The sequence below is a fragment of the Sorghum bicolor genome, chromosome 1 (assembly GCF_000003195.3).
Source record: "Sorghum bicolor cultivar BTx623 chromosome 1, Sorghum_bicolor_NCBIv3, whole genome shotgun sequence".
In the NCBI taxonomy this organism is placed as follows: domain Eukaryota; kingdom Viridiplantae; phylum Streptophyta; class Magnoliopsida; order Poales; family Poaceae; genus Sorghum; species Sorghum bicolor.
In genome coordinates this window covers 80357650-80375592 of record NC_012870.2, presented here as the reverse complement: position 1 = coordinate 80375592, position 17943 = coordinate 80357650, and the positions used below count along the sequence as shown (strand labels likewise).

The following is a 17943-nucleotide window of genomic DNA, read 5'->3' as shown; positions in this document are numbered from 1 at the left end:
AACCAAAACCAAACCCGTGCTCTGGGCCGGGCCAGTACTCATCAACAGACTGGACGCTGCGAGCCCAAAATCACCCGACCGTTGGAGGGGACCAGGGTGGAGCAGGCACGCACACTGCCCCAGGACTGGTGACTGGAGGGCCCAGCCTGGCTGTGGCTGTTGGCCGCGCCCTGCCCTGCCCTGCCCCTTCTCCAACAAATCCACAAATTTTCAAAATTCGAATCCCTTCTCCTGCTGCGGTGCGGGCGGCTCCGATGGGATGCAATGCAATGCAGTGGACGGCGTTCTCTTCCCGTTGCGCCCTTGCCGTTACTAGCAGCAGTATAAAGCAAAGGCAAAGGCCCCCCCAAACCCTAACACTCCCCTTCTTCTTCTTCACTCCCAGACCCAGATCTCTTCCCCACCGCCGCCGCCACCGGCCCCAAATCTCCAAATCCCCCAACCGGCCGCCATGAGGGAGATCCTCCACATCCAGGGCGGCCAGTGCGGCAACCAGATCGGGGCCAAGTTCTGGGAGGTGGTGTGCGCCGAGCACGGCATCGACGCCACCGGCCGCTATGGCGGCGACTCCGACCTCCAGCTCGAGCGCGTCAACGTCTACTACAACGAGGCCTCCTGCGGCCGCTTCGTGCCCCGCGCCGTCCTCATGGACCTGGAGCCCGGCACCATGGACTCCGTCCGCTCGGGGCCCTACGGCCACATCTTCCGCCCCGACAACTTCGTCTTCGGCCAGTCCGGAGCAGGCAACAACTGGGCCAAGGGCCACTACACCGAGGGAGCCGAGCTCATCGACTCCGTGCTCGACGTCGTGCGAAAGGAGGCCGAGAACTGCGACTGCCTGCAAGGTTGGTTCGCCATCTTTACTCTTTCTTTTTTCTTCCCTTTCTACGCTAGAGATCTGCGATGCCCTTGGATCTGGTCTCGACTCACTCCATTTCTGATGCCATGGGCGGCAGGCTTCCAGGTGTGCCACTCCCTCGGCGGCGGCACCGGGTCCGGCATGGGCACGCTCCTCATCTCCAAGATCCGCGAGGAGTACCCCGACCGGATGATGCTCACCTTCTCCGTCTTCCCCTCGCCCAAGGTCTCCGACACCGTGGTGGAGCCCTACAACGCCACGCTGTCCGTGCACCAGCTCGTGGAGAACGCGGACGAGTGCATGGTGCTCGACAACGAGGCGCTCTACGACATCTGCTTCCGCACGCTCAAGCTCACCACCCCGAGCTTCGGCGACCTCAACCACCTCATCTCCGCCACCATGAGCGGCGTCACCTGCTGCCTCCGCTTCCCGGGCCAGCTCAACTCCGACCTCCGCAAGCTGGCCGTCAACCTCATCCCGTTCCCGCGCCTGCACTTCTTCATGGTCGGCTTCGCGCCGCTCACCTCCCGGGGCTCCCAGCAGTACCGCGCCCTGACGGTCCCGGAGCTCACCCAGCAGATGTGGGACGCCAAGAACATGATGTGCGCCGCCGACCCGCGCCACGGTCGCTACCTCACGGCGTCCGCCATGTTCCGCGGCAAGATGAGCACCAAGGAGGTGGACGAGCAGATGCTCAACGTGCAGAACAAGAACTCCTCCTACTTCGTGGAGTGGATCCCCAACAACGTCAAGTCCACCGTGTGTGACATCCCGCCCACGGGCCTCAAGATGGCCTCCACCTTCATCGGCAACTCCACCTCCATCCAGGAGATGTTCCGCCGCGTCAGCGAGCAGTTCACCGCCATGTTCCGCAGGAAGGCCTTCTTGCACTGGTACACGGGGGAGGGCATGGATGAGATGGAGTTCACCGAGGCCGAGAGCAACATGAACGACCTCGTCTCCGAGTACCAGCAGTACCAGGACGCCACCGCCGACGAGGAGGGCGAGTACGAGGACGAAGAGGAAGGAGACCTCCAGGACTAGATGCCTCCCTCATCGTTTGCCGTGCTGGTGCTTCAGTCATCAAAAACTAATCATTTGCCTGCCGTGCTTCATCTAAATTATTCATCTTGCCGTTCTTAGTGTGGGTCAATCATCAAATACTTAGTGTCGTGGTTGGAGTTAATTATTAGTCCTAGTAGTAGCTGCCGGGTACTTGTTCCGTTTGTGGCACAACACAAGGGAATAGGAATTGCAATACCCTGTTGCTTTGCTTGTTTCTGTTACTGTATGTTAGTTATTCAGTGTCATGTGTCTGACTGTCTTGAGTCTGACCATTTATTGGTATCGTTATTATGTTAACCTAAGGGAATCCAGACTTGCTTGTTATGAAATTCTGAATTGTACTGCTCCTGTAATCCAATTCGGCTGTGCCTGTGACAAGGGTTGTTATCTGCGATTTTTTGTCAGGGCTGGTGTTTTGTGTTGTGACAGCTTGTGCAGGGCAGCTTGAGATGGCATTTGCTTGACAGTCAGTTGAGTAGGCTGATGTTGACAACGCATACTATTTGTGTCTTTACCATCTTTGCATGCAGGCTGATCTTGATCTCTCTGCTGCTTGTGCTGTGTTAGCCATGTGATTTTTTTTTTATCAGAAGTGAGTGATTTACTGTCGGTGCGGCTGAAACTTGTTCTTTTAGTGGGATGCCAACAACATGGTGTTGGCCTGATGTGACGGGCAATCTTGAAATTCGTTGCGGAACAGTGTCTTGTTTAGATGTGAAATTCGTTCGGATTTTGTTACTGTAGCACTTTCGTTTGTTTGTGACAAATATTATTCAATCATAGACTAACTAAGATCAAAAAATGTCTCGCGATTTACAACTAAACTGTATAACTAGTTTTTATTTTCGTCTATATTTAGTGCTTCATGCATTTGCCACAATATTTGATGTGACGGGTAATCTTGAAAATCGGTGCGAACTAAACAAGCGCAGATCGATCTTGATCTGTCTTCCCAATGCGTTGCTGTTGGTAGCGGGAGGTGTCTAGATTGGTGGGTGCATCCATAGCTGGCACATCACATGCCGGACGGCTGCTCATACATGTGCACTGCATGTGTCCATTCGACTGTCAGATCAGAAAAGCCATTTCCTTAGATTTAAAGGCCTTGTTTAGTTCTCAAAATTTTTTAATTTTTTTCAAATTCCTCATCATATCGAATCTTACGGTAATTGCATGAAGTATTAAATATATAATAATAATAATAATAATAATTATATAGTTTATTTGTAATATGCGAAAAAACCTTTTGAGCCTAGTTAATTTATGATTAAACAATATTTGTCAAATACAAACGAAAATCTTACAGTATTTATTTTGCAAAATTTTTTAAACTAGACAAGGTCTACAATTAGTTATTATTTTTATCTATATTTAATATTCAATGTAAGTGCCGTAAGATTCGATGTGACGATGAATCTGAAAAATTTTATAAAAAAATTTGGGAACTAAACATGGCCTAAAATCTAAGGAAATGGCTTTTCTGATCTGACAGTCGAAGGACACATGCAGTGCAGCACATCCAGTCCAGCTAGGACCTGCAAATTCTAGTGTCCCATGTTTTGACCGGTCTTGCTCCCATCTCAAGAACTTGAGATGTGCGTTGCGAGGCTGTGACATCACATGGCGTACATGGTCTCCTTGTTAATTAGTTCATCTATTCATTTTTTTATCACTGATGATTCGATCTGTCCAAATCTAACACCCAGCGCCTTCGAGAGTCATGTAAATAGTGAACCTAAGTGTTATGTTGTTTCTTCTATACTCCCTCGGTATAGAATTTAGAAATCGTTTTGATAAGATTTGGCTTAAATATTAGAAATATAAATCATTAATAACTTTTAAATTACTAAGTTTGCAAATGCAAAAATTATATGAATATATTTCTTTTGAAAAATATTTACATAAAAATATACATATATCATTTTTTTCTAAATAAGATATTAAAATTGTGTTTTGGAGACCGAGTTGATGTTCTAAATGACTTCTAAATCCTATACGAAGGTAATACATTTGCGCCTTCAAAGAGATGCACATCTGTATGCGGATATGCTTTGTCTTCAGCACTTGCGATTTAGCGGGGCTACTGCTACTCCCCCGGTCTCAAAATAATTGACACTTTAGTTATGAGTTTGGATCAATCTTTATTCAGATTGAGTTTCAACTAGGATGTTTGGTTTGAAAATTCACTTTACATTTGGTATTTATACTATTAAATATTAGCTTATGGGGAATGATGCGATGATGATAATTCATTGTGTTCCATGGACTCAAAAAGAAGTGAGAAATGAGAAAATAATGGACTCTCCTGTATTCCTTACACCAAATACACACCGCTGCTTCGAGTTCAAGGCAAGCAGGCAGAGATGCTGCACACTACCTTATTATCTAGGAAAGAGTCAAATTTTCCTCTTTTAACTTTTGTAAAAGTCTGTTTTTTCTCCCTAAACTCTCGGACAAACCATCTCTCATAACTTTTGGAACTGTGCATTTTATCTCCCCGGCCTGGTTATAAGCTGTTTTGAAGATAGTTTTATCTTTTTCTTTTTTTATTTATTTTAGCTGAATTTTTTAAAAAATCATAGTAAATCATAAAATAGAAAATCTAATTTTGTTGGACTCCACATGAGCAAATCTACACAATGAAAATATAATATGGTATGCCTTAGTACAAAGTTTTTGTTACAGATTTTGATCTATTATTTTCTATAATTAATTAGAACAATTCATAATTGCAGTTTCTATAGTCCAGTTATTGTAAAATTTTTATTGTGGCCTAATTAATGTCTGCTTGAATAGTAGTAAAAATTTCATACTCATTGGATCATGTATAACTTAGCTATAGAATTATTTAGGGTTTATGTTTGTTAAATCTAAATAAATCTATAACTAAGTTATACATTATTCAATGAGTATGAAATTTTTAACACAATCCAAGCATACAATAGTTAGGCCACCATAAAAAGTTTATCATAATTGAACCATAGAAACTGCAGTTATAAATTATTCTAATTAATTACATAAAAATAGATCAAAATTTACAACAAAAACTTTATACTAAAGTATAACATATTATATATTCACTATATAGATCTATTCATATGGAGTCCAACAAAATTGAATTTTCTATTTTATGATTTTTTTTAATTGTTTATTATGTCTTTTCAAAGATTCTACCAAAATAAATAAAAAGGACAAAAGACAAAACCGCTTTTAAAACCGGACCAGGGAGATAAAACATATGATTTCAAAAGTTGATAGAGATGGTTTGTCGATTTTGAAGTTTAAGAAGAAAAAATAGATTTTGATAAAAGTTAAGGGAGGAAAAGTAGATTTTCCCCCCTTATCTATGGATACCTCCTCAATCAAACGGCCCATTAGCTGACACCGGATAATTAATGGATAAAGTTTACCTCAAAACCCAAAAACTTTTCAATATTCTGTCGCATCAAATCTTGCGGCAAATATATGGAGCATTAAATATAGATGAAAACAAAAACTAGTTTCACAGTTTACCTATAAATCGCGAGACGAATCTTTTAAGCCTAATGTCAAATAAAAACAAAAATACTACAGTGTCATCTAAACAAGGCCTTACCATACAAGAGTCTTCACTCCACGGCTGGCTGCATCACTGACCCAGCCGAGCCGACCGTCCCAAAGTTACAGACAGAAAAACAATGACAGGGACTAAACTAAACATATCACATCTTTCTACCTAGTACAAACATTCAATTCCAACTCATTGGTTTAATGGCATGGCATCTACCATATACTCACATAATCAGTTTCTCTTGCAGCCGAGCCAAGATTCTGCTTACTGCACCAGATACGCCTTTTTCACCAACTGCCTTTGTAATAAAGCTCAATTCAGCGCAACGAATACTTCGGCTATGTTAAAGTTTCTGATCTGATACACCTCAGCACAAATCTAACACTGTTAGCAATTAAAGCTATAACAAACTGCACCGCAATTCTCAGTTGGGAAACCCAACACTACAGTGTCCCTACAAAGGACGCAACTGCTGCTGGACTACTCCCTACAGCCCCAAGAGATACCTTGGTCATCCACAAAAGCATATCATCTTTGATGTCCACGACATGTACATCTCTATTGTCTTCAGAGGAAAACATAATGCTAAATCACCTAAAGTGTTGCTAAGTTAAGCCATCACTTGCGAGGGCTTCAGATCGATCTCACTCGGTCCACCATGTTCCACTACAGTGAAGGATGCATATTCTGGATTGGAACCTTCAGAGGGTGGAACGCTCCTCTCGTCAACAGCAACCTTAGAATTGGGGTAACTGGAGCTTCCGTTGCCAACAGAAACCTTAGAACTGGGGCAACTTGTGTTCCCATCAACAAGGGTGTCCTGCGAATTGCCCTTATTTGTGCTCCCATCTCCTACCACGACCACAAAATTGGCGTTATTCATGCTCCCATCACCAACGGCAGGCAGAGGCTCAGGGTAATGTGTGCTTCCATGACCAACAATATCCTGAGAATTGACGTTACTTGTGCTCCCATTGCCAACAGTGACATGGGAATTGTCTTGATGTTTAATCCCATAGCCAACAGTAGACTGAGAATTGGTGATACTTGTGCTTCTGTCACCCTTTGCGACATGAGAATCAGATTGATATTTTCTCCCAGTACCTACGGTAACTTGTGAACTGGGGTGATGTGTGCTTCCATCACCAACAGCAACTTGAAAATTGGAGTGATTTGTGCTCCCAACACCAATGGGAAACCAAGAACTGGGATCATGTTTACTCCAACTGCCAATGCCAACCTCAAAACTGAGGCAGTGCGCACTCCTAGTGTCAATGGTAACCTGAGAATCAGGGTGACATGTGCTTCCATTGCCAACAGTAACATGAGAATTGGGGTGATGTGTGCTTCCATCACCAACAGTAACTTGAAAATTGGAACGACTTGTGCTTCCATTGCCAATGGGAAACCAAGAACTAAGATCATGTTTTCTCCGACTGCCAATGGTAGCCTTAGAATTGACGCAACACATGCTCCCAGTGCCAACAGCAACCTGAGAACTGAGGTAAGGTGTGCAGCCAGTGCCAGTGTGTGTGATCCCATAACCAGTGGGAACATGAGAACTGGGGTAACATGCAATGAGCTTAGGTTTCTTGTTTGCCTGGAAAGCATCATTGTGGAAGCTTCCAACAATTGCCTGCAAGGTGTACATTAGGTTAGATTTTTATTTTTTGGTATGGGTGGTGGGTGCGGGGGTACTGTAGACAGATCCTTAGAACTCAGAAGAAAGAACCATTACATCTATATGGTTAAAAAGCAGAGCTAAGTCAGATAAAAAGTTCCTTCTCCGATTCTTAACAGATCCACATGTCCAAATATTAAGTTGGTTATGGTCTACTATTTACACATATATGCTTCATGGAAGTATGAAACACACAACATGTATATCAGTATATAGAAAAATGGAACAACGAAGCAATTAGGAGAAAAATAACTACATTATTCTTCCTGTGACAAGGCAAAACAATTTTAAAGACTAAAGAAACTGTCTGCAATAGTTTCACAGGTTCATGTATCAAAGTATCGAATCGAATAACTCAAAAGTCTGAACATTTGATGTACCTGTACAGGTGTTGCAGCTATGAGAGGTCCAACTGCAACACCACCGATAACAGAACAATCACCACAAGCAAGGGTCACAGATAAGCACCCAAATCCAGGGCTATCAGATGTCAAAATGGACCCAAACACATGAATGATTTCTAAAGGACCCTGCAAAGATTAGAAATCAATGAACAATGCGGCATTCGAAAGTTTAAAAACTTTGGGCATTTGACCTTATTTAAGAGAGTAAATGTTTAAACCTTGTGATTTAAGATGACAGCAGAGTGGAGTAGATAGCAATCTTGAACGGCCCCAAACACTGAGAGAACACAGACGGCCTTCCCAATTATTTTTGAGACCTGCACAATCCTTGATACGATATCCTGTGCAATCATTTTCAGATAATCAAATTCCATAGATCAATTTGACAGAAAATAACTATAGCAACTACTTGGGTGATTAGCTATGAAATTGGGCCGTGTAGATCACAAAGTCCATACAGAAGGCAACAAGATCAGTAAGGGCATAAGCAGAGTTGGGATGATCAAGCATAAAAGATCGATGGGCAATGCCCCCACAATATAAACAAAGCTACGCCTTCTGGGCAATGTCATGGTTGGTTCCATGGTTCTATGCCCCATATGGCCATATGACTGAAAACTAATAACCTGACAGCTTAAAACCCTGGCAGGTTAGGTACAAAGGTGACTGACGCTATCATGTGTTCCTCAAGTTATGCAAATTTGTGTCTAGAATGTAGTTGAGCTGCAACTTTAGAAGACAACGACATTGCCGTTTGCAAGAGCACAAGTAGATGCAAGACTTGCTGCAAACAGAAATGGAGCAGCAACATGGTCCTTTACCACCAAGGCTATTGTGGCAAACAAGACAATTCGTTGATTTGACAGCAATTGCCACCTGGGTAGTGTTATACTACACTTATCACCTCTGCAGTCTGCAATTTCTCTTCACCCAATCGCTGCAGATATATGACTTGCTTAGGAAAGCTCAGACTGAAAAATCCAATTAGCATCCCACAATGCCCAAATCCATCGACAAGAACCCGCTGACCTAGCAGCTAGCTATAAGGATTGAGCAAAGCATACCTCTCCCGCATGTATTTTGAGGACGTGCGGCTGGAGCCCACCCAATTGGTCGGGAAAGGGATGCCCCCCTGTCCGCAGCAACACACCAGAATTCATCAGCAAATTAGTGGGCAGGAAACAAATTAGGACGGCAGCCAAGTGCAGTTAAGAGTGATTACTAGAGGAAGGTTGGCCGTGGGCAGGCAGCGCCGGCGGCGGCGGTGCCCGTGGGGACGGAGCGAGGTGGAAGCCCGGCGGCGGCGGGAGGAGACGGTAGCAGTTGCGCGGGCGCCCCCGCCGCCGCTTCTCCGGTATCGGCGGCGGTGGTGGCAGCGGACGAGGACGGGGAGGGGCCGTGAGCGGCTGCGGCGGCTGCGGGTCGACGCGGGTGCCCATGGCCCGCACGAAGGGGGAAGGCGCCCGCAGGCCTGGGACCGAGGTGGGCATTGGCCGGGCCAAAACCCTAGCGGCGGCGGAGGTGGATGCCGAGGCCGAGGAGGAGGGAAGACCGAGGGACGGCGGCGACATGGGGATGGCGGCGCCATAGCCGTCGCCCTCCTCCTCTTCTATTTCCTTCTTCATTTTTTTGGTATTGATCTTTGTATAGCTGCTGCTTTGGGCTTCGCTTTCTTTGTAGTGGGACTAGTACTCTCTCCCGTTCTTAAAATAATATAATATAGCATATTTTATGATACTACCTTAAAAAACTAATAATTTTTTTAATAAATTTGATAAATGTGTTAAGCTCAACCGGCCAAAGCAGCGAGCTCCTTCCGACCTACTCCCTACCTTTTTAATTAGCGCTGTTGGTATGCGTGTTACAAATTTGATTTGATTTGTAGAAAATACGTACGACATTTATATCTTTAGATAAATTTATTCTTTTTAAAAAACTAGATTCAAAAATCTTTCTAATAATACTAATTATATATTTTAAATATTAATATTTTTTAATATATAATTGTTGGCAATTGTTTTTGAAAGTGCAAGCGACAATTAAAAAAGAGCGGAAGGAGTAGGTTCGACACTTGACACTTTCTTAAGACATGGTTTTTTCTATGATCTATTTTTTTAAAAAAATATGTTTTGATGCAAAATAAATAAATTAATTATATCATATATCTTTATAATAAAATACTCGAAATACGAGATGCATATTAAATTAGCACATGGAGTAGTTATATACTAATATAATTTATGTTGCTTAGGTCAGCAGGGATAAATGTCTACCACGTCCCTGAAGAAAACTGGCAGTTCATCGGAGGACCGATACGATAGGGATGCTGGCCGTTGGATGACAATCGGATGGATTTGGACCTTGGATCTCAACTGCTGCCTGGTAGTCGATGGAGTAGTGCCAAACCGGTTTGGGCCGAAGAGAAAAGTTTTGTGACACTGTAGTACTTTTGTTTGTGGTAATTATTGTTCAATTATGGACTAACTAGACTTAAAAGATTCGTCTCGTAAATTCCGACCAAACTGTGCAATTATTTTTTATTTTTTCTATATTTAATACTTCATGCATGCGTCTAAAGATTCGATGATAGAGAATCTTAAAAAATTTTAGGTTTTTAGGTGGAAGTAAACAAGGCCTTGATGAAGATGAACTACAAGTCTCATGTCATCCCTGGTTTTCACATCGCCGGATCAACTTCAGCCTTTTAGATTTCTTTTTGGAATTTTGACATTGTAGCAATTTCGTTTCTATTTGATAATTATTATCCAACCATGAACTAACTAAACTTAAAAAATTTGTCTCGTAAATTACAAATAAACTATGCAATTAATTTTTTTATCTATATTTAATACTCAATACATGTGTGGCAATAATAAAGCGACGGAGAATCTTTTTTTTTGATTTGTGGGGTAAATTAAACAAGACCTTCTTTTTTGTTGTTGTCAGTCATAGTCAGCTAAAATCTAGCACTAGCAGTGTGTGGGTGGGTGTGAGGGATAAATAGATTTGTCTCGATTTTAGGTCTTGTTTAGATCCAAATATTTTTTGCATTTTGCTACTATGGTGCTTTCATTTGTATTTGATAATTATTGTCTAACTATAGACTAAGTAGGCTCAAAAGATTCGTTTCACAAATTACAGATAAACTATGCAATTAGTTATTTTTATCTATATTTAATACTCTATGCAATTATGCATGTGTCTTAAGATTTGATGTGATGAAGAATCTTAAAAAGTTTTTAGATTATGAGTGTAACTAAACAAGACTTTATTTTTACCAGATCGTCTCACATGCAGAAATCCTCCAGGGCGCAGGGAAGTAGTGTGTGACCTCAGCGTGGGCACTTTTCAACCGAAAACCGAACACCGAACCGAACCGAACAAATGTTTTTTTCTGTGTTGCTTAACATTGTTATTTTTTTCTGTGTTGCTATTGATCCTCGGTTCAAGCTTTCTAATTATGTGAAGATGGCAACTATGGTCATGTTTGGTGATGACATAGGACCAAAGCTGTGGGAAACAGTGAACAAATGTTTTCGTGCTTTGTTTGAGGAGTACAGGGAACTGTATGCTCCAACTCCAAGTGACAAGGTGCCTTCTGAAACTCAAGAAGCACCAGCAGTGAGCTCTGGGCTGATGAGCTCCATAATTGCACAACAGATGAGCAACACAGGTGGTAGCACTGCTACTGTGAAATCTGAACTTGACAAGTACCTTACAGAAGATAATGAGGAGCTTTCTAAAGGCTTTGACATTCTGAAATGGTGGAAGATCAATGCTACTAGATTGCCCATAATGTCTCACATGGCCCGTGATCTTTTGGCAATTCCTATCTCAACAGTAGCCTCTGAGTCAGCCTTCAGTGCAGGTGGAAGGACACTTGATGATTTTAGGACCTCACTGACATCAACAATGGTTGAACGTCTCGTTTGTACAAATGATTGGCTTCGTGCAAATGACTACATCACCGAGGTTGAAGAGGACCATGAAGCAATGGCCAAGCTTGAGGAAGGTAATTTGTTATCAGTTCTAATTTGTTATCAGTTCTATTGCATAAGAATAGAGTACATGTACATTGAGAAGTAATTGAAACGTGATTATTTATTGCAGAAATGGGTGCCATGGCCATTACTAAGGATAGCACTACAGCAACTACTGCATCTTGAATTCTTGATCCACTATTGGACAGTCTGGACTGCACATCTGCACTCTGCACTACATCGACTATTTTCTTCCTGTTGTAGTGTTGTTGATCCCTGTTGCCCTGTTGGAGAGAAGGCTGAATGCCTGAATGACTGAATGGAGCTTCTTTTTATTTGTTGTTCTAATCATGTTGTGTAACTTCAACTTGTGTTCTAATAAACTCCTGGACCATTCTTTATTTCTGTACTGTTGTTGATATGAACATGACGCCTGGACCATTCAGATTGTTATTCTGACTATGCTGTATGCTGTACTTTGATGTGTGTTTTTTCTGTGTTTGGTCGGTTCGGTTAAAACCGAAAAACCGAAGTAAAAAACCGAAACCGAAATTGTCGGTTTCTGAATTTTTTGCAAACCGATCGGTGACCTGTTTCTGGAAACCGAAGTTTAGCCAAACCGAATAAACCGAACCGAAACGTCGGTTTAAACTGAACGCCCAGGTTGAGTGTGACCTACCTGTACCACAGTCCACAGAAACAGTACCACCACCGGGTTTTTTTTAGCAGGGTAACTATTGTATTATAGGAGTATTACATTGCACTGACGGTGGAAAATCGGTTATCATCACGAGCAATGGATGTGCATTGTTGTTGAAAAATGGTGACTATCTTGTGTCAAAAAAGAAAAAAACAAGCAAGAATAGTACTAGAACAAACAAACAGTAGAACTATGGTAAGGCATTGATTATTTCTCCACCCAGAAATTTTTTACTCATTACATCAAATTTTTAGACACATGCGAGAATTAAATGTAGACGAAAATAAAATTAATTATATAGTTTATCTGTAAATTACTAGATAATTTTTTTAAATCTAATTAGTTTATAATTAGACACTAATTACTAAATAAAATAAAAATACTACGTAATCAATTCCAAAAACTTTTAGGAACGGCCTAAATCCCGGCGCGCAGGAAAGTGAAAAGGCCTCCTCTTCCTTTTTCACTGCTTCAGATCCCAGGAAAAGCAAAGGGCAGGCAGGTGGTCAGATCAGACCTGACCTGAGTCTGAGAGGCATACAATACAATACAAATACAAAAGGCCGACTGAAATTCCAAATCTTGGTCAACATGGTCCACCATCTCCAATTCTTTGTCCTTGTCTTTCGGCCTTTGCCCTTTGCCATCCATAGCTACAACTACAAATCATGCTGCCTTTGGCTCGTAGCACTACTCCCAAACCAGCAAGAATGTATAGTACTCCATCCGGTTGGGCAGAATTTCCTTCCAGTCAAACCTTAGGATTCCGTTCTTCAGCACTACGCATAGTAGTACACATACATGAGCCAACAACACTCAAGATCCCGACAACATTTCGCACTGCCTTAACTCCTACCTCCTGGCCTATATAACCCACTGCTGTTAAACAAATCACACCACCAAAGGCCTTGAACGGGCACTGCGTTCCAGGAACCCTAACACATAGTACTAGCATTAGATTAACAATGGCCACAACTGTCAGTTCCAATGCAATGCACCTCCAGTTCAAAGTGCAAATTTGAAATGCGCAATCAGAGTGAAAACTGAACACTACTTCATGCTACATTTTGTTTCAGCTGATGTTTACATACAGAGGCGACAGCCAGCTTTTCTCCATTCACTTATCTTCTTCCAACTGGAACATGCAACTGCCTCCTAATTTTTTTTCTATTCAACATCTCAACAGTACATTATGACCTTACTGCCTGCTAAAATCTAACACTACATGCAAGTATGCAACCCCCCCATCCTTATGAACAACATGAATTTGCCCCTTCAGTAAAAGGAAAATATGAACATGAGGACAAATCTTGACCGATAGTAAACAATGTTACACACAATGGGTCCTAAAGCTTCAGCCGCGCCCTGCCTTGCTATACTCTTCCAATGGGAGAAAAAGGTGGGTCAAGCAGAACAGATGGAGGTGCCTTTTCTCTCCTCTTCTTCTTCTGCTGCTTCTTCTCTTCAGCTGTAACGGCCTCGATTAGGTGCCTCACATCCTCCTCAAGGAGCAACTTAAGTGAGCTGGAATACAGTTTCTGCTTCCCCTTCTCGAGACTGATGGCGATCGAAGCTTCAGAACAGTGCAGCAGAGAGATGCAAACTGAAAATGCCTGTAATGCTGATAGTCGCCCATGGAAATCCACCAAAAACTGTCCTCTCCCATTCTCCTTCATAGAAAGGACAGGGAGCTCTTCTTTGCTACCCTGTTTCATCAATGAGCACACATCAGTTTTTCAAGCAAAGAAAAAGAATGCACATCACAACTGCTCTCATTTGGACCTATAGATCAATACATGGAAGGACTGGTGTGCATAAGCATATACTCTACTTGCAAGCAAAATTAGATTCAGGGCCCAACACCACACCTGTTTTGCTTAACTTAGTAAGGTTGCAAAGGCTTAAATGTTTTTAGTTTCTAGGATGCCAGCCAATAAGCAAGCTTCGATATAGTATACAAATAATTTTATAGCTAGAGAGAATTACTGCAAAAACTCATGTCATAAATTACTAAAAGAATAGGTACTGTGCAATGTACCTGAACAAAGAGCTCCATGGGATGTTTCGCATTGGTGGTTACAGACTCAGCCCAGTTATTATCATATACATTGCCAAGAATTTCAATGGGACAAGCCATGTCCCATCCACCACAATCACAACCCCCACTATACCTCCATCTATCTAGCAAGGGAGATGGGCTTGCTTCATCATCACTAGGTGAACCATGCAGTCCACTAGGTGTAACAACTTTGACAGTACAAGGAGATGAACCGTTCTTCATTTCTTTGGACTTGTCTTTACTAAATGGAATCTCTATCACAGTTGCTGCAATCTCAAAATGAGGATAAAGATCTTCTTCAGACCATGGGCAAGATGTAGATACATCCGAGTTATTTCTCCCAATCTTGTTCTCTTCCATCAGATTAATCCTCTGTGGAGAATCACCGGAGATTGATTTATCAACGACACCACACAGTGGTTGTTGAGGGGTCTCTGTACATTGAGTCTTTTCCTCAACAATCCGCCTTGCATGAGCAATATCGTATGAAACAAACTCAGTGACGACAGAGTTATTCACCGTACCATCTTTTCCAACTTCAGAGCATAAATAAGATGAAACCTGCACCTGGCCTACAATTGGCGGTAAATTCAAGCCTCCATCTTTGGAGATCCTTCCAGCAGCACTGGATCGTTTCCCACCACTATGGAAGGTGTATATAGAGTTCAACTCATCTCCAGTTTTCCAATTCCTGGCAGAAATGGATTCTTCTGGGCCCTCAACACAGAATTCAAAAACCTGTACACCATTCTTGGAATCCAATCTAAGAACCGCTTGAAGATGAGCAGGTGACAAAGCAGATTTGACACGCTGTGCTTGTCCATTAGGCTGGCAATTAGATGCTTGTTCAGTTCTTGAAAAATCACCCAACAGTGATTTTCGAGACATGGAATTTTTCTTGCTACCTGTCCCAGTTATAGAGTTGGAGTCTCCTTTTTCCATGAGAGACGGGCTCCTAAGAGATTTGGACTTCATGATAGGGTCCAGCATCTTCTTGAAGGGGCTTGATCGAGCTTTAGTGCTGTTCTCTATGATATGATGTTGAACACCGTTAGATTGACAGGTACCATCAAAGGAGCTTGCTTTCACAGGTGTTGATTTGGAACTGCTTGCTGAATCCCTCCCCCTCTCACCACAGTCGTTCTCACTGGGGCATCCCCTCATCTTGTGCAGGTTATTTGTTTCAGTGCATTTACCTGATTCAGTGCTTAGCAAGACAGGAGCTGCATTTCTGCAGGGGCCACCCTTCGTTATCTCTTTCTCAAGAGAAATCTCCAAGAAACCATCATCTCCATCATTTTTCAACAAGGTACTGTCCAAGCGTGGTCGGTCCAGCTTAAAATTCTCATCAGGAAGTTCACGGAACGAAAGGTCCAGGAAGTCCTTTGATGCTCGATTAATCTTACGAGCAGTTTCTACAGAAGGCTTAGCACCTGACCTCCGGTTCTGATGGGAATGCAGATAAGCTCCACTTGTGCTAGGGCGAGAGGATGCATCAACAATATCAAAGGACAGAAATGCATCCCCATCAAATGCAGAATCTATTTTCCTCCTGCCCTCCTGGATTTTTCTGATTCTGCTAATTTCACTAGAGCTCTGGTACATAGAACCACGCTTCCCTATGACACTTTGTTCAGCATTCGTCTTGCGGCTTCTTGTTGGCAAGCTCTTGCAGTGGAAATTTGGGATGTAGTCCAGGTGTAACTGCCCCGAGTTGCTCTCTGAGCCTTTCAACTGATGGTATCTTCTGTTTCGACTCTCATTTTCTTCACTGGTACAGCAAGAGGTCTTCAAAGTTTCAGGACCTGCTCCCAATCCAGAATGACCCTCGCGCTTGAAGCCAGCATCTTGCCCCATAGATGAAACCTACAATGTGAGCACATGATGTAAGATTAAGTTCCATGGAATTGTGATGTAGAGCGTTGCCAGAAGTGGGGATGCACTCAAATATTGTAGTGTGCCTGTGCCACCACCATGTTTTCTTTTACTTGCAAGCTAGAATGAGATAGCAATTTTGATAGCGCATTGCTGTGAAAACATACATAATTGTTTAAGAGGAAATATGCTCGCTGTTACCCCCAAAAAAATGATGATACTAGAATCCGGAGGATTCAATATAAACCAAAGGTTATCATGACGGGTAAGTCCCCACTGATGAACATTAAAAAAGCCAAAAAATAAGAAAAAGGAGAAAGAGAGGAAAAAGGGGGGGGGGGGGGGCATACATCAGATCTCTTGCTTTGTTTGACGGCAAGGCCGTAGAACCAAATGAAATGGAAAAAAGGGTGCACTTGAATGAAATTCTGAATGCGCCACCTGAAAAAATTCCAATTGCGCCCAATGTGCTCGAAAACGGAGCCTCGGGAAACAAGTTTGCTCCCTTTGCAAGGAACAGACTAGGGCGGTGTACTAGTTTATACGCCAGATCTCATCCAAGAGGCCAAAAATTGGAAAGCAAATGGTTGAAAAGAAGAGGAAACAGGCAAACATTTTCGTGTCGTCTAAATAAGGAAATCTCAACGATGTAGACTCTCTCTCTATCTCTCTCTTTTTTTTTGCGAATTCAACGATGTAGACTGTAGGAGTAGTACACATCTTCGTTTAGAAAACGCTAGCCATTTTCAGCGGCACATGAACCTGCTCTACATTCAGCAAGTAACAAAAAAAAAATCCCATATTTTGGCACCCAGATCACACTAGCGCGAATCAAATCTCGTGTCGGTGGGGGGAAAATCGCAGAACCAGCACGTCCGCGGCGCCTCGCGCACATAAGAGAAGAAAATCACATCTTCATTCGCCGTGGAGGAACAAGCACGGAACACCGGGTCCTCCAAATCCAAACCAAATCCGACGCTTGAGACATTGCAAAGCAACCAAGAAGCGCCATTACCTGTAGGGGGGGAAGAGAAGGGGTTGCCGCCGGGAGCCGGCAGATCAGGACGGCTAGGCGAATGGGGGAGAGATTCCCCTTCCTTGTCTTCCTCAGCTGGCCCTCATGGAGGTGGAGGTGGAGGTGGAAACGGAGCAGACGGGCATGGGGCGCGCGTGGACTGGAGAGTGGAGAAGTGGAGATGCTCGTGCTTGGTGCTCCCCTCCTCCTCTGGGCTCTACTAGCTCTCACTACCACTCACTAACACTGCTTTGGCGGCTGTCTGCCGGCTGAGGTAATCACTCGCTCGCTGTCACGCAAACCTCTCGTCTCCTCTCCTCCCTCCCTCTTTTTGGAGGTACAAGACTTGGAGGCGAAAGCGAGAGCACACTCAGAGCGAGTGGGGAGAGAGGCGACAAAACGAAAAGAAAGGAAAATGGCACGCAGGGACAATTTGGGAAGAGTGACGAGCTACCCTATCTATACTCCCTCACCGTCACCGGGTCTCCAGGGATCTTCTCCCCCCCGCACCTTCATCTTCATCATTAGGTTAGAGGACCTAATAATGATTAATTAGTGCCCGGCTTTAATTAGGAGGGAGGCACATACACACAGGGTGGGACCACCCCTGCACACCGTTCACAATGACAGTAGTCGGAGTAGCGATTACCATTTTGGCCCCTGCCCATAGTCAATAGAGTCGACTAATCCTTTCTGGCTGCCAGGTGGGTCCAATCTAAGCCAGAGGAGATAGGAGAGCTTCTTTCCAGTTAGGC

The 17943-nt window shown here is 43.3% G+C and overlaps 3 protein-coding genes across 3 annotated transcripts; 1 reads left to right on the top strand and 2 right to left on the bottom strand.

Annotated features, from left to right (window-relative positions):
• On the top strand, positions 342 to 2299 carry LOC8059525 (tubulin beta-1 chain). The gene is made up of 2 exons (XM_002468643.2): positions 342 to 845; positions 957 to 2299. The coding sequence occupies exons 1-2, from the start codon at positions 452 to 454 to the stop codon at positions 1901 to 1903; spliced, it is 1341 nt and encodes a 446-aa protein (XP_002468688.1). The 5' UTR covers positions 342 to 451; the 3' UTR covers positions 1904 to 2299.
• LOC8059524 lies at positions 5455 to 9233 on the bottom strand. Its single transcript, XM_021452053.1, has 5 exons — positions 8782 to 9233; positions 8624 to 8691; positions 7778 to 7900; positions 7536 to 7685; positions 5455 to 7110 (listed from the first exon to the last, which is right to left on the bottom strand). The coding sequence occupies exons 1-5, from the start codon at positions 9182 to 9184 to the stop codon at positions 6085 to 6087; spliced, it is 1770 nt and encodes a 589-aa protein (XP_021307728.1). The 5' UTR covers positions 9185 to 9233; the 3' UTR covers positions 5455 to 6084.
• Positions 13222 to 17614, bottom strand: LOC8059523. The gene is made up of 3 exons (XM_002465982.2): positions 17189 to 17614; positions 14278 to 16164; positions 13222 to 13945 (listed from the first exon to the last, which is right to left on the bottom strand). The coding sequence occupies exons 2-3, from the start codon at positions 16153 to 16155 to the stop codon at positions 13613 to 13615; spliced, it is 2211 nt and encodes a 736-aa protein (XP_002466027.1). The 5' UTR covers positions 16156 to 16164; positions 17189 to 17614; the 3' UTR covers positions 13222 to 13612.